This window comes from Diadema antillarum, unplaced genomic scaffold (genome assembly GCF_040938485.1).
Source record: "Diadema antillarum isolate AM-2024a unplaced genomic scaffold, OU_Dant_1.0 seq00000205_RagTag, whole genome shotgun sequence".
Classification (NCBI taxonomy): domain Eukaryota; kingdom Metazoa; phylum Echinodermata; class Echinoidea; order Diadematoida; family Diadematidae; genus Diadema; species Diadema antillarum.
In genome coordinates this window covers 1,440,925-1,462,894 of record NW_027271264.1, presented here as the reverse complement: position 1 = coordinate 1,462,894, position 21,970 = coordinate 1,440,925, and the positions used below count along the sequence as shown (strand labels likewise).

Sequence of the window (21,970 nt, the reverse complement as noted above, 5' to 3'; positions counted from 1 at the left end):
AAAAATATGCAGCATATATTTATATACAAATAAACTCTCTCCATGGGCCAAAAATAGCTATAAGCAGGTGGGAGGGAAGAGATGGCATTCCTAATCATAAAAATTAGCTTGAAGTTTTAAACTTCAATGATTTGCTTGTAGATTATAGCCCAGTGTAGAGACATTAAAAAAGTTAACAATCTTAAAAATTAGTGAATTTCATTGATTAGTTAATTCTTCTTTAATCTAGACACAAGAATAAAAGATTTAACTGTCTGCACAAAAAGTTTTGTGAAAATGTAGAACAGTATCTCGGTGTGAAAGGGGTTTGAGACACACCTGCCGAATCTACAATAAAAATATGCAACCAATACAAACAAACTCATTCCATAGGTCAAAAAAAAAAAGCTCTATAGCTACATAATGCATTGCTACATTCGATTGAAATCTGATCGTCTGCACTGGCAGGAATGTTCAAAAAAGTGCTGATGGCTGGCTTTCCTAAATCTGCCGAAAGTCATTGGAATATTGGATGCCATTCCGTATTTGACATTCCTCTAAGAGTTCCTGCACGTACACAGATATATTGTACAATCAAAAGTGGCTTTGTTGCAGAGGGGAAACAACCAGTATATTGCATGCCACTGTGTATTAGAGTTCCGTCATAGAGAGACACATGATTGAAACTGTGGTGGTTGCCAACAAAATATCTTCCTACTATCTTACATTGACAGATCCCACTTGAGACAACATGCACCTTGGAATAGTTGTACTAGATAAATGGCAAAATATGAATGCATTGTACATGTATTATTATGATTATGTTTATGTTTATTATTATTATTGTTATTATTATCATTATTATTATTATCATTATCATCATTATTATCATTATCATTATTATCATTATTATTATCATCATTATTATTATTATCATCATTATTATTATTATCATTATTATTATTATTATCATCATCATTATCATCATCATCATTATTATTATTATTATTATTATTATTATTATTATTATTATTGCCAATATTATCATCATTATTATATCATATTAAGGTGTATATTTGCTGGGCTGCAAAACATGTTTTAAGTAGGATTGGGGGTTGTTCAGCCCAAGGGGAGTGGGGCAATCTTACTCCTCTATGGGTCAAGGGGAAATGCATTCCGCCACCCCCATGGCACAGATTTCTCATGTATTACATGTACAACCACAAGGTAGCAAGCAATGATGCATTATGTGATAGCACTTAATTTCACGGAAGTGAAATGTGGAGGCCCATTCTACATCATTTAACGCTTCAATTATCCAAACATCATCACAAGGCATGTAAAGCCCCCGTTCCACTATCACGATTTGAACCCCGATCTGTCCCGATCTAGTAGATCGGGAGAGAGCGGCAAGAGCGTAAGGAGATCGGAAGCATCGTAGCAGCAGCGTGTGGAGGTCGGGGTTGGAGCGGGCATTTTTTCAGATAGGGAAGAAATTTTGAACCGGTTCAAAATTTCTTCCCGATCTCCCCGATCAAAATTGACATATTTTTAATCGTACGGCAAGCGGGGAGAGCGTAAACGCAGTGGGGAGAGCGTAGTGACGGCGTAAACGCAGCGCGATGAGCGTAACAAGGTCTTTCTGAGCGTAGTAACATCGGCACAAGAACGGGAAGTAATTTTAGCTGTAATTTTAGAAGAAGAAGAAGAGATGAAGAAAAAGAAGAGAAGAAAGCAGCGAAGCAGCTACCCAAAAGGCGAAGAAAGAGAGACGTACTGCACGTGATGCTGAAAGAGGAGGAAGAGGACATAGCAGAATTTTGTAGAATATGAAATCATCTACAACTGGAGGAAGACGGACTATAAAAGCAAGGACATCAAGAAAAAGCCTTGGAAAAATCAGCACGTCTTTGTTTATACAATGGATTGCTGCAAAAGAACCGTGAGTTGAGGAGCCTCTTCGAGGTCCACAGTATATTTCTTCGGTTCTGCATGCTAATAAAAGTTGACTGACTGCAGACCGACAGTCGAATCGGGGTACATCGGGGCACATCGGGCACTTTTCAGCTCTCTGAACGGGGTAAGAGCGTGATAAGATCGTATAGATCGTTCGGAGCGTAGATGCAGTGTGCATCGATCGGATAACATCGGCAACATCGCACTGACAGCGTAGCTACATCGTTCAAAAGCGTACCGGCAGCGGCAGAGATCGTAATGTCTCATTCCCGATCATCGTAGTAAGAGCGTAGCAAGCACTTGGTAGTCGTAACTGCAGCGTGCTTAGAGCGTTCTAACATCGTACTGTGTCCAGATCGGCTCAGGTTTTACCCGATCCTTCCCGACCTGAGAAAATTGTCAAATCGTAGTGAGAACGGCATAGTGGAACGGGGGCTTTAGGTTTCTAGTTGCACATTTGGCTTCATCTAAGAGGTAATTGGACATTTCATCTTGCTGCATGTTGCTCTGGTCAATAAGTTTATCTCTGGTATCATGTTGATTTTTCACTCTAACAAAGCAAGGATCTGTGCATGTCACCTGATTGGAGGAATTTTAGGAGTTTGGTGGTGGGCTGCAGAGCATACATACAGCTCAAATATTGATGATAACTGGACAGCCATGACAACCGTTGATACACTTTGTTGACCAAGGTTTGGCAAACAGACCGGATCAGCAAGCTCACACACTCACAGGTCAGTGACCACTGCTTCGTCCATCGACAACAGTCAAGGAAATATCACCATTTATATGATGCAGAAGGGTGTTTGCTCACACATACACACAATGCACATTTCCCTGTGCATTTTATGCCCTTTTGGCTCTCAACCGGTGACACACTTCATCAACTCTGTCTCCTGTTGATCTGTTCAAGGAGATTTTAATCTTCTGGGGCTGTCTACTTCTTCCTCAGGTGATGCATCTCATACCCTCAACAGACAGGGCAATTTCTGGATAGGGCTCACCCAGATACTTCTGCTGAAATTATTTTGGTCTGAAATCTGTCCCTACAATGAACTTCAATTCTGCGAGTTCTCCCAAACTCCTAGTGAAATACCGACGGAAGCATATATACAAAAATTTTCCGCCAAGTCTAGCTTGATGTTCATTCATCGGCAGAAGCTAGTCCCAGTATGCTCTCTCACTGAAAGACTACTGAACTGTTCAGTACTGCTACTGAAAGACTTTCACACTGAGCTACCCACAACTGGGAATTTACTTGTTTTTGTACTATGAATATTATCAATGGGTTACATCACCTTATGGTGTGAAAGGTGGCTGGTGATTTTCATTATTGATAATCATTTGCAACAAGCAGACCCAAGGGAGTTCATCGGGTAATCACAAGATAACGTTAGTCTGGGCCCCGTCTTATAAAGACTTGTGATTGATTCAAATCAATCGCAACTTTACGATTGACTGCAAATCCATCTTATAAAAATGTTATGATTGAAATTAAGACGGAGAACTGCAATCTATCAATAACAGGTTGTGATTGATTGCAGCTTTCAAGAGATTTGTGATTGATTGATTTCTATCACAAGCTTTATAAGACAGGGCCCTGATTAAGGCACCATGAAGTCTGCCTTTACAGTTTTTTAAAGTGCCTGTCCAGCCATCATTAGGGTTGATATACATTGTACGGTAAAATCATGCAAACTGAACAGTATACAAGTGTAGGTGTCAAAAAAATCTTACACATATACACACAAAAAAAGTTGTAGGATTCTACAAATCACTCACATCTTCTCTAGAAGACTGATATTGTATTGACCCCCTGAGTCACTTATCTTTGTGAAGCTGTTACTGTTTTACAAGTTTCTCATTCTCCTGCATGCAAATTTTTACCAGATATTTTTATATTCTCATTTGACATGAATTCAAGAAAACACAGTCTTTCATTTTTTTTCCCCATCTTTTTCTAAACTTATACGATTTAGCAATGCTGATTTTTATCTTTTTATATGGGGAGGGGATTACAGCAAACCAATGGCAGAGTCGTGAAGTAATGGCATCATCTTGTCTACTTTTCATATGTAATTGCAATCAATATCACTCTTTTGTGAAGACCATTCCTATTTCAAACTCTTTTTTTTAAATCCCATTTCAAATTCTGATACCTTCCTTTTTTAATATTTTCCCCAAATTCTTCTGATCCTTCTAACATTCCATAAGTCTGACTAAAAACTCTTCTTGTCAAGGTCAACTTCAACGTTGACTGAAACTTTCCTTTGATTTCCTCGTCCAAATGAAGATCATCTCTTAGCTCTGCGGCTCCCATGTGTACGACATACTCGTTGTATACATCCAAACCCAGATCTGTTGGGTGACATCTTACTTGAAGCATTTGTTGCGTATTCCAAGCTAATGTGCTCAATCTGAAACTGAATTCTATGTGACAGTTTGATCGCAGTTACTTGTGAAAATTTGGATTGCAAGTCAAAGCCTCTAATACTTGGAATGAAGAAACAATCTTAAATGTCATTATGAATCCTATGCCTTAGATTTGACTGTGTCAGTCCAGCTTATAATTGTTTATCGAGAGGAGAGAGCTTATTCACAAATACTGGAGCTAGTAAAACATTACCAAAATCAAAAATCTCTTGCAAAATGAGATGTGATGTGACCATGTGAGTAAAACTCTCTTTAAATCACAACTGATTGGGGAAAATTACAAAACATTGATTCTGTAAAACCCTTTTGACAGGTTTTTTACGCACCAGGGCCCTGTTTTATGAAGAGTTAAAATTGATCATATAGTTGATTTCAACTTAAGTCTATGGCAGCCTGTGTGGTAAGGAAATTTAAAATCGATTTTTATCTTTTGATAAAACGGGGCCCAGATATCATATGACTATCTTCTTTCAAATTATTACAAAATCAACAATGAATTTTGCTAATCTCTTCCTTCTTTGTCCTACCTATTGTTGTTGTTGTTGTTGTTTTGTCTGCTTGTTTCTATCGCTCTTCAATGGTTTTTCCAAATTTGTTTGGTCTTTGGCTTTTTCTGATGGCCACAAGTTTCAAATCTTTCAAAACACCCCATGTCTCCCCCCCCCCCCCCCTTCCAAGTGCTAATGTGATTAATCATTGACTCATTAACCTCCAAACACCACATCAATCAGGCAACACTGGAGTGGTTACCATGGCCTTATCTCTCATTCTATCTCCCATAATTTGGCCAATTACTCAAATGTTTCACATCTACCGCCCTTGTTCTCCTCCCCCCCCCCCCCCTTACAATCTCTCCCTCTCTTTCTCCAGCTCTTTGGATAATGTGAAGGTGATTCCAACATTCCTGCGTCATCTGGTAGGGGTGAAAAATCTCTGGGTATGGTTCAACATCCTCCCCCACAATCTACGTCAAAAAACAAGAGGACCAGGGAGATAGGAGACTTGTTGCAATAAAAATCAGCTGTCCTCAAATAACCCCAGTGTGTGTCTGTGGGGGTGGGGTGGGGGAGGGGTGGGGGAGGGGTGGAGAGAGGGATATGGGATGGGGAAGACAAGACTGGGAATCATTCACTGCATTCCCCTCCTCCCCCACCCCTCTGCCCCCCCCCCCCCCCCCCCCCCCAAATAATGTGTGATGGTTGTGATGGGTGAGAGTGGAAAGCAATTACCGGTACCATACTTCAAACTGACATCAAGGATGCTGCCCAGAATTGGTAAGAAAGTACCAAATGTCAACAGCAGTTGAATATTTCCGTCCAATTCAATCACCTTGAGGATGCATATAGCCACTATGCAGCATTCCTCCTTTTATCCCCTCCTTTACTCATATCAACTGCTTGCAACTTCAAATTGTATAATTATGTAAATACATTAAACTGGGTGCATACTCCAAATTTCAATGTGTGCTGTCTTCTTGGGCTACACACTGGCATTGATACTGCAAGTGGAACGTTTATCGGTATTTTTCTTCTTTTTTTCTTTGCAGGACCAATTTCAGTAAACTCTCATGGAAGAGAGTATCTTTCTAGAGATTTTAAAATCTCAAAAAAATTGCTGCACGGGATCATTTTTACGACAGTTCAGTTGAATGTCAAATCTTTTTAAAAAAGAGAAGAAATTCATGATGTGAAATATTCCATGTTTACAGTAGACAAACACTACTCTATTCCTAACGGGTGTCAGCTTTCATGCAGTGTACATATTAATAAGCATTCCAATCTCATTCTGTGATTATGACTTGAGAATGAGACTGCACAAGACTTGAATTTTTAACAGCTACATTTTGCAACCGGATGACTTTCATATCCTTCATTCGGTAGTCTTCGCCTTTTTCCATTCATAATAACTGCATGTATTTGATTTTCATCAAATTCCATCTCTAGGGCTCAATACAGATTTGAAAGGTCAGTCATTGCCTCCCATGGATCTTGTGGGACTCTTCCTAATTCAGAATGTCCACTCACGCATTTCTACCCAATCACTTCAAAGGGATCATACAGTTTTGGTTGAGCCTTAACTGCAGGTTTTTATCATTTTTTGGTGAGATAGTGAGAAACTTCTAATGAAATATGAAAGAGCATGTAATTCCAAGAGGGATTCAATGTCTATTTGATGAATATTGGTTTTGAAATGGCCGAGATATCCAAAACAGAGCGATCCTAGTAAAGTGTGGGACCCACATTTTATTGCAATCGTTTTGTTTCACTTTGTTTTTGGATGTTCCAGCTATTCCAAACCCGATTTTTATGAAATAAACTTTGAATTCCTCTTAAAATGGTATGCTCTGGACTATTTCAAAAGTGTTTCTTGGTATCTCGCAAAAAAAATTAAAGCCCAATTTTCATCTCCACCAATACTGTACCAGCCCTTTAAACTTTCCTAAGCCTCAGCATACATTCTTCTCTTCTTTCTTTTGCCTATTTTTTGTGCCTCTTCCTTAAGCAGTTTTTTTTTTTAAAAATCTCTTACTTTTTTCTGTCTTTTATTCAGAATTTTTGCCAGTTTTATTCTTGTAATCTTCTAAAAACTTATATAAAATAGCATACATACTTATGATACAGGCCGGCAGTGCATGACAAAAGTTATAGTGCACGCAAAATATAACGATTGCAAACGATAACCCACAATCGATTTGACTATCGGTTTTTGCTCCCTCACTTTAATCATTGAGTACTTGAATCCCGCATCCTATCAACGCGATTGTGCCACAACCGCGATATGCTTTGCTCGATATTATCGTTATTCTCAATTCTCGCTGGCTATGCCAGCAACTTATCTGTGTGGGACTAGACTTTCAGCGGTAGATTTAAACATGGAAGCTGAAATCAACAGGTTTGCTACTTTTACAGAGACTGATCTATATAAACAGTATTTTAGACGATAAGGACACAAAGAAAGAAAGGATGCCATCAAATACTCCTTACGAATATTGGACTCCTACTGTTCTGAAAAAGGAATCAATCCGACGGATATTGAGCAAGTCAACCCAGGATTTGTGCCGCTTTCTCCGCACATTCTACGCGGAAGTGCGCCGTGGAAATGGGCAGCATGTGTACGGTATACACTAAGTGCTCTTTGATCACGCTACACTATGAACTTTTACAACGACATTTACAACACACTCTTGGAATCCGCATGTGCAGCAGTGGTGACTTCAATGATGCCTGGCACGAGCCTTGTGTTTAAATCCAGTAGATCCCTAATCCTACAAACATCATCTAGTCCTGGTCCTGGACCCACAGTGCAGTAAGTAGGGCGTCTAACGTGTTACTGTTAGATCCATACACCTATTGTAGGGTCAAGTGTTAACTAGCTCTGTCGCTCGTAGATCTAACGTTAGTCCTAACCTATCGTAGGGCCTATGTACTGTTACTTGCACTGTTAGAATGTTAGATCTAACGTTAGATCTAGATCGATATAGACCCTAGACTCTATAGTTGAATTTGGATCTTCAGGATTTTTTCTACACAGGTTCAAAGAAACTGGTATTGTCTAGACACGTGTAGAGTCTTAAATGATCTAGGCTTTCATATTTGTTCAATTTATCTTGCCTGGGTATGTATGCTATTTTATATAACACATAGTGCATGACATCTTATTGCACTATAACAAGTACCAAGCACCTCCAAATTCTGAATTTGCCCTCAGGCAATTATATTCAATTCGGCCTGCGGCCTCATTGAATATAACTGGCCTTTGGGGCAAATTCAGAATTTGTCGGTGCTTATATTGTTATAGTGCATTCAGCCTCATGCACTATATATATATATATAATAGTCCCTCCTCGAACTTCTGACTCTCTTTATATGTGTATATATTTTCATGTCATTTTGTACATGTAGGTATAAATAGAATATATACACACATACAGATCATCTTTCTCATGTGTCTTGTGTAGTTCTACCATACTTTTTCTAAATTCTTTTCCTCTCTTTCATCATGAGAATGCCTTACTTCTCCAGAAAACTACCACCATAAGAGCATCATCACTTTCACTTGAACTTGATGCATCCATTACTGCACGTGCTTCAACCGAGTATTTTCTTCCATTTTATATTCCGCCATGTGCAGTGCAATCTGCACTGGCGATATTTCTCACATAAAAAAAACCCTACACTCCTATAACTTCGCGTCACCTCTACCACTCCCAGAACGATAATGGAGAGGACGATAATGGACTGAAAAAAAAAAGGCGGGATAAAGAAAAAAAAAGAGAAGGAAAGACACCAAGAGTGAAAGAGAGAAGAGAAAGACAGATAGAGAGAAGAAGGAATAATGGCTTGGATAAAAATGGAAAAAAAAATCATTGAAAACGTGGAACAAGGCCTGACGATGTACAAAACAAGGCTATTACACACCACGACTGTAAACAAATTGTTAACTGGGTCACCTCACAAATAGCCTGAGCTGTCAAAGCTAATAGCCCTCTGCTAGCTCAACTAACGATGTCGCTTGCAAGCACTATGTTGTTATTCTGAGTGGCTTTCCTTTTTCTTTGCATGTCTGGTCTGTCTCTGTGTACTGAGCGTTGTATTTTCTTCACAATCTGGCAGTCATAAAGATGCACACAGGGAATAAATGGTCTCTCTACATAATCCACTAATGTCTGGTAAAACAAGGAGATTCACTGCTCTATTTTCTATCTTTGATTTACTATATTTTACACTGCATCAGTCAAGGTCTCGATATATGGCAAGTTCATAGGCACTCTCTCACAAACCAATCCCATGTGGTCGGTCTGTAGTCTATCGCAGGCAAAAAGAGAAGGGAATTTATCAAATTTAATGTAATGATTATCATAACTTTAAACAACTATGTATATTGTGTATTTTAGCTTTTTCTGCTGGATAAAAGAAGCCATATGATTAAACTTTAAGACATAAGATGTTATTACGAAATTGATTTACGGTAGAAAAATGTTCAGAGAACTATCATGTACTCTGGGAATCAGGGTTAAAACAGAATTTGAAAGCATCATTCGTATTCCATGTAAAGAAACAAAGCAATACTTCTATGCAGCATGTAACGTATATCTACACAAATAACTTATATTCATGAACACATAGAAGCATACATCGTTACAAACTTCGAAAGAATAAAATAATGCCATTGCCTTCAACACTATGAGTATTAGAGAAGAAGAGCAGGAGAGGGTAGTAATTAAAACTCACACCTCGAAACCAGAGAGAGAAATGCAAAGCGTGTAAGGTTGTCTTTGGCCCCTCACCCCTCGCCGCTAATCCTCCATCCAGCTCGACTGTCGTCGTCGTCGGCAGGAAAATTTGCCACTTCTCCCACCGGTTCCACTCTCCGCATGCTGCGCATTTACACCATGCTGGGATTCAATCAACCACATTTGCTTCGCACCAGGCACTCGGCGACGCACCCACATCCCACAATACACAGACCGACTTGCCTATATTTCTCAGTCCATATAACTGTATATTGCACTCTCTCTCTCTCTCTCCCCTTCAAACATTTTCCTTGTCTGTCTAATGGCCTATCTCTCTCCCTCCTCTTTCACCGTCTCTCTGGTTCTCCCTGGATGCTATCTCCACAAAGAGCGAGGGAAGGAGATGGACATTGCGTTTTGGAGAAAAAAAATAAAGTATTGGTGCCAAGTCATGAATGAAAAACTGAAGCGACAGGATCTGCCTTGGTATTAAACATTTTAGATGGACAGGATTAAAGGGAACCACATGGAGTGGTTGCAGCACACAGCTAGTCAAACTCTGAATCTCAGGGGAGTATTACTCCATAAATATCTGCACTCTCGATTTATCCCAAAACATGCATCATGTGTACAATTATCTTTGTAAAATTAAGAATGGGATGTTCTCTTCCCTTATCAAGATATTTTTGAGAAGTCTACATACTGGTATACGACAAAAACAGCGTTGTCATGTGTACACTTGGAAGAAACGGGCGAGTTCACTGGAGCGAGTGAAAGCAGAGATGATTTCCACACATCAAGCTGCGCCTTGCCGATGTCTATTGAAATGCAGCAGCCCCGATAGGTTATTACGCTTGCTTCAGCAACATAATGAACCACAATTGGATTGGAGTATGGACCACAGCAGCCATTAGGGAATGACAACCTACCTGATTTCTGTATGTGATTACGCATGACATGAATAGAAAGGGAGTCAGACTTTAGTAATGCATTGAAGTAACAAACCAAATAACATTTCCATGTCCAAGGGGGCCATAAACCAATCTTCTTGTTTCTTTTAAATTTCTACTGAGGACCATGTGCTCGTCCAAGCTTGAGAATTACAAAGTCTGGATATTTTGAATCAGCTGGCTACACCAAAAAGTGCACCAGACCCTTGAATGATAAGTGTACATTTGCACAATATCATACATGTAGGCTATTATGTATTGAAATATGTGTCTCCTTTTTCTTCTCTTTTCCCTCTCCCTCTCTTTCTCTTGTAAGAAAACAAGTCCTGACAGTCTACTTGCAAGTGTGTAGACCTCCATGTAAGTGTGTGTATCAGTTCTGATCATACAAGTGCTTTGGAAATTTGTTTGATAAAATGTATTCTTATCATAAATTCTTCAATCAAACTAAAGAGAAACATAAGAATTATACTGGGCTCAAAACTGTAAATGCACATAATGCCCTTTGCAAGTTATTGTGGGACTCACATATCACAGTATGTGCATTACTACACACCAATGACCTTAAATCCCACGACACAGCCAGCCAGCAGAGCCTGTGTAAGTCAGTTCTACAACAAGTTTAGCACACCTCGACAACAAATTCAGTATAAATCAAAGAATGTCCGTTCCACACTTTAACTTGAACATTTCTCTTAAATTTCAGCTGCCTGTCCGGAATCATCCCAAACCATAAATCCCCCAAAAGCCTACAGATGGCCATTATCCACTTGAAGACTTCCTGACTGTAAGGCCTTCCAATGAATAGGTTTATGGGTACTGGGGCTAGGGGGATGCCATGGCAACCAGAAGATAACCTGTGAGTGGTGATGTTTTGACCCATCCTGTCCTAGCCCATAAAGGAGCACACTTCCCAGTACATGCACTGGACCTGTAGGCAATATGCCAATATTCATTGGCGATGGTTGCAGGATTGACATTTTGAAAACTAATTATCTTTCCTCTTGGTCATAGGATAACGGTCCCCTTAATCTAGGAGGAGGGATGTGGGAGGATGAACTATTTCTTTATCACTGACAACTACACATGTACAGTTGTACCCACAGAACATGTCAATGGCACCTCCAGTGAGGTCGTAAGAAAGTTAATTGAGAACGAAGCACATGAGCAGAGAACATGTACAGTATTACAGTGTACCTGTACCAATCCCTCCCTCCCCCCCCCCCCACTTTACTCTCTTCTTACTGTAGCTCCAGTTTCAGTAAGGTGATGCCAAAACAGCAGGCATGGAGGTTGAATTTGTCTGTTTGTCAAGCGCATGTAACCCACACCGCATTTCTAAGAACCACTGAGGGAGGAAAGGGTACGTTGCACACATGTGGTCTACACCGAGCCATGACGGTGAAAGTACATGTACAGCTATAGCTGTATCTTGTTCAATGAGATAAGGGAAGAGGGAGTAAAATCTCATTAAAGTTCACAAGCTACATGTAATTGTACACTACCAAGTCAATAATATTTCTGAGTTGCTTTCTATACTGTAGGGTACTTTAACTTGTGCATTAATCAATATTGTTGTTGTTCTTCGAGAATTCCAGTGGGAGAGGGGGTGTTACCACAGATCTGGAGCATCATATGCATTGCGAGTGTCAGGTGTCTATAATTTACGGCTGAAGTGGGATCCAAACCAGCATGCATTCCCTTCTATTAGGTGTAATTCATATGCTGTCCTTGAGAGCTGGGGTATCCGTTACCTTGGTTACAGGAGGAATGACTGCCCCAGAAATACAGAGAGATGCGATCACACACCGAATCTTACAATCTCGTCAACAAGCACCGTAGCTGAACTTGCTACAGGTACCACAGTACAAATCATACTTGCAATAATTCATTCAGTTTCGATGAAATATCTCACCACATCATGGCTAACAAAATTTAAACTTTTTTGTTGCTAATTCAATGGAACGACAGAAAAACAACAACCATATTTTCTGTTTTAGTTTTTAGGGTGGGAACAAATGAATAAAAAATACTGTGAAACTGGAACAGAAGTTTATATGACAATCAGTAGAAATAATATTGAGTGATAAAATGCTATATCAAAAATAATAATGATAGTTATTCTAACAATCAAATGACAATAAAAACATTAGACAAGCTAATTAGCCACACAAATTCGACTTAAAGGGAACTTACAATGTGGAACAAAGTAGCAATATATGGAGACGATTGCTGAGTGAACACCGTATTCTGTACAAACTGCAAAAAAGAATATGTGTAATGAAAGCATACCATAACTATGAACATTTTCTTTGTTTTGTTTTGTTGTATTTTTTCAATTCAAAGCATTCGGTCTGTTACTTTATGAAATCATCTTTCAGTATTTCAGAGTACAATGTGTACTTGAAGAATGGCTCTCATATGGCTCTCATACGTTCTTTGACTTCTTACACAGTATTTCTCCCTTCTTCACATACATGTATATGAGGAGTTTATTTGCAAAAGGTTTTAGATCCACTTTTAGTTCTTTAGAGAAAATCTAATTTGTTTGTGAGAATTTGTACACGAGTCATGGAAAATCAAAATCTAATTGTGTTATAATTTCTATTCAAATGTTTGTCTGGATTTGACATTTTCACTGTAACTAACTCAAATGGAATTCTGTGCAGTGATGCTAATAACTCAATTTTCGTCAAAAATGGATCTAACCCCATTTGCAAATGAGCTCTTCATATACAAGAGACACATCAAGTCATGTGACAAACAATAGAATACACTATCCTCAAGCTTCAAAAATTATAGTTTTGCGAGGGCCAACCCTGAATGTCATACATGGCAATGGATTGGCATTAAACAATTGCAACGTACAGCTATGGCACTGTCTATTTTATGACTACAGTGGGACTGTCATACAAAATGTAGCTACCAATCACATCAAAATTCACTCTGTTGCTGGTAAAATTCTTGTGACTGGCAAAGTTACTTGTTGCTGGTAAAATTCTTGTGACTGGCAAAGTTATATTAAATCTTCCTCCCTTAACCCTGTGTATACCACATTGATTTATATTACCTACAGTGGGACTGCCATAAAAAATGTAGCTACCAATCGTATCAAAATTCACTCTGTTGCTGGTAAAATTCTTGTGACTGGCAAAGTTATATTAAATCTCCCTCCCTTAACCCTGTGCATACCACACTGATTTATATTACCTGCTCACAAGTTTGTGTGTGAAATTTGTTCACATTTGAGTTACAGGCACAGAAGGGATTAATTAATGCTCATAAGTATAGCATTGACAGGACCATGCAACACAAACAAGGACATTCTATAGCAAGTTTGCAGTTGTATACTTCTGGTTGTTGTTTTTTTCTCTCTCTTTCTCATACAAACACACACACACACACACACACACACACACACACACACACACACACATACAATTTCTTCTTTTCCCATGCATGTCATGCCTTTTTTCTCACTCCCCCACAATATGGGCTACAGATGGGAGTTTCACCACAAGACACTACGAGTGACTTGAGGCATGAGTGCTTTTCTCTTCACGGTTTCACGTCACATGTTAACCCGTTCCGTACAGGAACCTGGTGGCCTGTGTATTAAGTCTATGGGGATTTCAGAATTTAGTATCGCATGGGTTAAGAGTGTACCATGCTGTACTCATACACAAAGTACTCTGATGTAAGAATATCATCTCAACTCAACAGATAGAATAGTAAAATCCTGGCAACACTCTGTTTTCCACATACATGTGTATGCTCTAGAATTGTGCTTTTATCTGCAGGTACGCACACATTCTACACAATACAATATATTTTTAAAGTTATCATTGGTGAGTACTGGTAGATGAATTTAACAGAAGTCTTAGAGTCACATGTACACCTGTATATGTGTATTCCACACAATGTGATTACATTACCACAATCTGTAATCAAATTATAATCATTTTGATAAAAGTTCTGTTACAGTACTGTTAAAGCTGTTAGTTTCACGTACAGATATTTGCATGAATGAGGTGGTCACAGACATTTTCACAAGATATTGTTTTTGCAATTTTGACATCAAGGCTATCATAAGTGAACTGCAATGTACTGCTTGTCTGTGTGCAATATTTTTGCGAGTTGTTAACTTTGCAGCTGAACAGAGATTCAATTAATTTGTTAAAATTAAATCCTCGTAAAAGTAACAGCTTTTACAGTAGTCATTCACCCCACACAAAAAAAGAAGAGAATCTTGAGTGAAAATGTGACTTGATCCTTTTTATCACACAATGAATATGCAATAAAACAAAGCAAAAGAAACAGGAATGATATTTCACAGATTCTTAAATAAAATCTTTTTTTTTAATTTTATATCATATATTTCCATCTTTACAGATGCATACACTAATGGCACAAAGGAATTAAAAAAAAATCATAGTACAACATCAACTGCTGCAATGTTGAATGGAGCACAAAAGTGTGTGAATGTACATATGATGTATGTAGGCCTATCTTTCTTCAAGGTACAAACATAATCTTTACTTGTCATACATTAAATCATAGAGGTACACTAGTGTATGCAATGTTCACTATCATGACAATAATATGCAATATTGGTTTATACGTTCAGTGTACAGCACTTGTGGGAATTACAAAAGAAGTAAGAAAGAAAAACAGAAATAACAATCAAACAAACTTATTTTGCTTCATTATATGATAAACACATTTGAAATAGGAATTGCAGTGTCAATGAATGTTGTGCAGGTGCGTTTGGCATTGAAATGCTTAGATGGAAACTGTATACTGCAGTGCCATCATCCTTTGTTCTTTTTTTTTTCTAATCTGTCATTGAATTTGGTGGTTGTACAAGTGTAAATGACTGCTATTCACATTGCTGTACCAAGCAAATAGTGTGCACTTGAAGTGTTAGATTTCCAGAATGAAAGCAATTTACAGTGTACATTGTAAGCCCATCCAGTACAAAATTCACATAGTTTCTCTGAGAGTCCACTTTGCCACCCAAAACTAGGGGTTGGGATTTCTGTTTCCTTCTGAATGACTTCACATTTATTTGTACTGTAATTACTGTAAAAGTGGAAATTTTCGCGGTGTTGAAATTTTCGCCGATTTCGCGCAACCAGAAGCTAGCGCAACAATAAAAGCACGCGAATATTTCTGTGTGCCATATGTTCCAGTAGCTGATGTCTTGATTTCGCGAAATTAAAAACACGCGAAACTCTTCTTACCTGGCCAAGTGCGAAAAATTAGTCACGCGAAAATATCCACTTTTACAGTAGTCAGGAAAAACACATTTTATACACTTCATGTTGTGATAGTGTAATAGTGAATAAGCTTATCTTTGGTCCTACAATCATGTATGTGTCACTTGTAACATTTCATGTTTAAGTAAATTCTAATATCTGTGGTAACGTGTGTATCTAACTTAAACTCTGAATTCTTCTTCACATTTGAATGATATCAAATTATACAGTCATTGTTGAATACAAAAGAAATCATCGTGACGCCAAAGATATGGAGGTAATAATATTATGAATACACACTCGATCATATTCATCATACAAGTTTGTCATAAAGTAATGGTGGATTTTTCACTAAGAGTATTTCAGAAATTTAAAGAACATGGCTGCAATGAGATATTCCTCACAGAATGATGTTAAGCATTTCAATTATTGTTATTTTTACTCTATCTATACCATATTACTGACCCAAACTTAATGATTGAGAACTTTTAGACCAAAATTTGCACATCCCCCAAAAAACCCTTTAACCTACGACACAAAAATACATACTTGGATTATTTTTCTTAGGACACCGACATGACATACACACTAAATGCCATTTTAGTCTACATGATTAGGCTGTAATTAGGGTATTATTCAAGTGGTCCCTGCAAATGTTAACGACTTCATCAATATTCAGGACAAAGCCTGATAATGGTAGCCACGGATAATTGCAAAAACAATCCCCTATCTATCTTTTCCACTGTAGCCTTTCCAATTAGCTCGGTGTCTCCATGGAGTACTAAAATGGGATGATGGCCTCATGGCCTGGTGCGCTTCTATTACACAGATGCTCTTTTTTCCCCCCCTCTTTTTCCAGCCAACTTTTACCCTGCCAGATTATGAGGGGGAAAAAAGGGCGGTGTGGGCTGATGTACATCAGTTATCTCATTATTCTATGGATATAACAGGGAGGTGGATTAGCAAACATTTAAAGACACTGCTTATCAGTGTGGTGGCCCAATAAAAAGAAAGAAAAGGGGCTGAGGTGGGATGTTCAAAATATATGAAAAAAAAACACACACACCTGAGGATTATCAACATTTTTCTTTCTTTTTTTTTGGTGAACAAAATATTTCCATGTTAGAAAATCGTTCTGAAATAGTATGTTCTATCACAACTGTTTAGAGGAGAAATCAAGATGATTTGTAAGGTCACTCACAGATACACATTGCAGTTGTAGTTTTTGAAGCATTTTCGTTAATTGGAATTCACAAGAATTTCATTTTAATACAATACCAAAGACACTGGCAGCATATTAGACCACAGAGCTAAGACTTTCCACACTGGAAAAAGTAGATTAAAACAGCACCTTTAAACTCTGTAACTGCTTTGTGCATACACTAACAGCTTGGAGTTGGAACACTTTTTGTGTGTACACACATAATGTGGAGGAACGTATGAGAAAATATGTCATGTTTTGTACTTGCTTTAAATTTCTACATACAGACTAAGGGGTTAGAATACTAGAAAGATGATCTACAGTCTATACAGGGTGGGCAATATGCACTTCTACCACCACAACTGATCTTCCTTGACATTCTCTGTTAACACTGACCTTGATTGCATATCATGCATGACGAAACAACATTCTGTAAAACATCAACAAAGCACTGATGAGCTTGTGTGAGAACCACTTGATTTTTTTTTTTTTTATGTCAATTTGAAAGACATTAACCAGCCATGGTCTAAAAAGGGCTTCTGGAATCTTCCCTTCTTGCATTCCATTTCTAATATATGTTCTATACTGTACTGCATTGAATAGTCTCCATTCCCCCCCCCCCCCCCCCCCCGAAAAAGACTGCATATTTGTTGTTTCAAGATTAAATCAAAGTGTGCGACAAATGCAGTTCATGATATTTACAATGTCTAGCACTATATTGCATCATTTAGTAACTGCTGGATGTTTGGATACTCCTATTTTTGCAAGGTTTCATATAATGTGTATATAGCCAACTCAGCCTTGCTGTAAGTATGCAATTTAAGTAATCAAGAAAGAAGAAGAAGAAGAAGAAAATTATCTTCCCATAATTTGTGACATGAATTCCTCGGTGTATCCACTAAGGATCTGATATCTTATGGTCTACTGTAGGTGAATTGACTATTCTGTACAATTGTACCTCACAATACTCTTCACAATACTTTTGAGGACTAGGCAAGACAGATTAAAATTGAAACTGTCCAAATAAGCATCCTTGTGGCATATTCATTTCCTTTTTGCAATCACGCCTATAGATATTCAAAGTACACAGTTATATAATTGGGTATTTTATGCGTACCAGGAAGTCAATTTTTACTATCAGAGCAGCAGAGTACATCGTCTTTTTTCAATGCTAGCAGTATAGTACCTGTATAAAGAAGGCCTGTTGAGGTGTGGTCCCCTGGAAATGTAAAAAATGTCATTTTGTTCATAAGCAAGAGAGCCACAGTGTACATTGTAGGCCTACATCTTTATAGTTTGCATCACACATAATTCACTCTCATTAATGTGCATTAATCTATGTCTGGTTGTGGTACATTGTATTCATTTGCTTGTCATATAAACCATAATTATCAACTGTCAGAACCAGCATTTGACACACCTCATGTAAAGTGTATTAGTTGACACTTCAACAGTCTCAACGTACAAGTACTGATTTTGATTGATACCGTCCAAAAAGGCTATTGATACACACATTTGAAGCAAAACAATTACATTTTCAACTCTTCATACACTTTTCTGGATTACACATGATTAAGAAAGTTTCATATTCAGTTATATCGTATTCATTTGACTCTGGCGCTCCTTTATGCTTTAAGCATCACAGCGGTGTCCCAGTGTCAAATGATCTATTGACAAGTATCTAATGACAACTTTACGTAAAGACCATTTCATTTGGTATCAAATGCAGTACACTTAATGTATTCCCAGCACATTCATCTAGCCATTTCGCCATACCAGCAGCCAACAGAAAGCCGAACTTTGTCTCTGTTTATTGATTCAATCATCACTCTCATGATTTTTGACTGAATGACTGATGTTCATGTTAACTGGAATGCGATGTTGACATGGTAACAAAGCTGAACTTTAATGTTAGCTCTTACCATGGTCTCACAGCATCTCACGTTCGCTGCTCCCTCATGTTCCACTCTCCGACAGGAATTCATATGGCACCTGGAGGAAGCAGCATGCAGATGCAAGAGTAGAGGCAGGGGGAGGAGCAATGTTGCTCCATAGTCCCAGTTCTTGGTTGAAAATGCACGCATCAGATATTGGCGACTTGCTGGAACGCTCACTGCCCCATCCCCCGAAGATGAAAACATTGCGATTCATGGCACAGTACTGAAAACATGTCCTTTCTGGAATGCGCTCAAATTTGCAATTGACCTCAATCCAAGCATTGCGGTCCACACTGAGTTGATACAGCTTAGTAGACAAGTCTGTCACATAGATTTTGCCCTGATACACCTCCACTACAGGGAACTCCCAGCAGCGGCCATCTTTTGTAGGAATAGGTGCGACAGACATCCATTCATCTGTCTTTGTGTCATAACGCTCCACAACTGGGGTAGGTCGGCGAGAGGAATCTCTGCCGGCAATAGCATAGATATACCTGTTGCCAACGGTAACCACCTGCATGTTGTAGCGTTTGGTAGGCATCTGGGATACACAGCACCACTTGTTTGCATCAGGATCGTAGCGCTCGACACTCTGCTGCACGCGATCCCATCGCAGTCCACCCAGGGCATAGAGACGGCCATCGCAAGGCACAAGGGAAAGATACTCTCGTGGTGTGAGCAAGCATGCAGCTTCGTTCCACGAATTGTTGATGGGGTCGTAGCAATGCACTCTGTTCGTTGTGAGCTGATTGCTTGTGCCTCCTGCCACATACATGCAATTATTCAGGATTGTTGCTGCATGAAATCGCAACTCGTTTGGCAAGGCGGGCAGTGAGCTCCACTTGTTTTCATCAATAAGGTAGGCAAAGCACTCAGCCACTGGTCCTCTTTCAGACACACCTCCTATGATAACAACCACATCTGTCAGACGTCCTTTGCGGGGCTTCAATACTGGACTGTCACTGCAGTAGCTGCGTCTAGTCGTGTCAGTCTGATGCTTGGCTTCAGCCAGCATACTGCGGCACTCTTCAAACTCGCTGACAAGTTCCTCCTTGCCAACGACCGAGAGCAGATAGTCTCTGTTGATAAGCGGCAGCCGAACATGCGAGAGCAGGCGGGGAAAGAGCGGCTTGCGAAATGTGGTGTCAAATTTCACCCATTTCACCACAATATCGTAGATACATTCCTCCTTCTCAACCCGGATTTTCTCATCTGTGATCAGCTCTAAAATGTCTTCATAGGTGAGCCTGAGGATATCCTCCATAGAATCTTGGATGACCTGCATGAATTTGTTACGAATGAACTGCTCTGACCTCATATACAAGTCCCTGAAGCCATACAAATCAGACAGATGCCGCACTGCTAAGACATTGGAGGCATCCATGTTCTGCCACATGAACTGATAACAGTATTCCTTCAGGGCGGTCATCAAGAATGGATCTGCCCCTCGCAAGATCGATTCCACGTTATTGGCATTGATGCAGATTTTACCAGTGTACATGTAGTTCAGAATCTCGTCCATAGCTTCAGCCGACGTACACTCGATTGTGGCCACCGCAGTATCCACTTTGTCTTCCTCCAGTCCACTATTGCACATGGTATCGAAGTACGGGCTGCAGGCAGCGAGAACATTTCGGTGGGCTTTGAATACTCTTCCTTCCACATTCAGAACGATGTCACAGTACTTCTCATCTGCTCGCTGTATCCTAAGCTTCTCCAGGATGCGAGATCCAGTGTTTTGCTCTGAAAACTCCATCCCTCCACCTTTTCGAGCCCGTGTCATGTTCGACAGAGAGGAGAATTGTTGGCTGACTGCATTCACGCCAGCTGACTGAGTCATTTATAACGGTCGACTACAGCCGTAACGTACCCGCCGCCACCCCCGCAGAACAATACCCAGCCGCACGTACCACACACTGTGGCAGCACAGTACCTGGCCGTGCCCCAGCATAATAACTCGCTGTTCTCTCTTTTCGACCAATACAAGAACGTCATCGTGATATCGTTGTTTGCAGTGTGAAGGGCGCCCTCGTTCGACACGAGCAGGTAAAGCAGTTACGCAGTTGACATTCACTTTCCATGTAATGAGTGGTCCGATGATACAAAAGACCTTTGAGACTACTGGCCGACAATGATTGACGAGTAGGGATCCGCCCCAGCGGACTCCATGGGTAATTTCGTTGAAAATTGATGACTTTCATTGACTCAGAGCCGAAACCAACAAAAATTAAACCATTCAGTCTTCTATTCTTCATCGAATGACAATTTGATGCCCCTCTACTTCGTCCTGTGTTATGTGTGATACTACTAAAAATATTGTCATATAACCAACTTGAAAATGCAACCATAATAATTAACCATGCCTCTTAACTTTCTCTGACAATAGAATAATTTTGTGTCTTATTTTTCATCACCATTTCCCTCACTTTTTGTTATGTTTCGATTGTTACTTTAAAAACCCTGTTTGATTGAAAGTGTTTTCCAAAATGAAAAGTGTGGCTTTGTCATAATAACTTCCTTTTTCTATTGCACCAGTGCCATTGATCATTGTGAAGTGTCAATTGTTGTTGAGTCCTCTTAAAGCCTCATTTACATTTTACAATGGAATCCTTTTCCAGATAAAATGATGTTTGTACTTGTTTTACACATATGAATGATTGAATTGCTCTTGTTCTTGAAACTTCCACTAGAGCCAACTAAGATTTTGTGACAAATTACAATGCACATCCCTAAATGGTGTGCCAGTGGTATGACAACCAACAACAGATAACGCAGTCTGTAATCTATGGTCAGTTGGAGTACGGCGGCCAAGAAATATTGTAAAGAATCAACAAAATAAAATTCTTCTTTCTATTATAAGAAAAAAAAATAGTTTGCAATGCTTTATTTTTGTCTCTTGACAGACTAGACTTAGGTAAGATTATATATATATATATAGGTATACATGTATATTTATGCAAAAATGCATTACCAGTTTGTTTGTTCATTTCTTCATGGATCCAATACATGAAATCTCAACATGT

At 39.1% G+C, this 21,970-nt stretch overlaps 1 protein-coding gene across 1 annotated transcript; it reads right to left on the bottom strand.

The window, feature by feature from the left end:
- Positions 1-18,374: 18,374 nt before the first annotated feature.
- Positions 18,375-20,803, bottom strand: LOC139728902 (kelch-like protein 12). Its single transcript, XM_071639835.1, has one exon. It carries the CDS (start codon positions 20,785-20,787, stop codon positions 18,967-18,969), a length of 1,821 nt encoding a protein of 606 aa, XP_071495936.1. The 5' UTR covers positions 20,788-20,803; the 3' UTR covers positions 18,375-18,966.
- Between the last annotated feature and the right edge of the window lie 1,167 nt (positions 20,804-21,970).

What these genes read in the sequence shown, in the direction of transcription:
- LOC139728902 (XM_071639835.1), bottom strand. Translation starts at nt 20,787, where the DNA reads ATGACTCAGTCAGCTGGCGTGAATGCAGTCAGCCAACAATTCTCCTCT.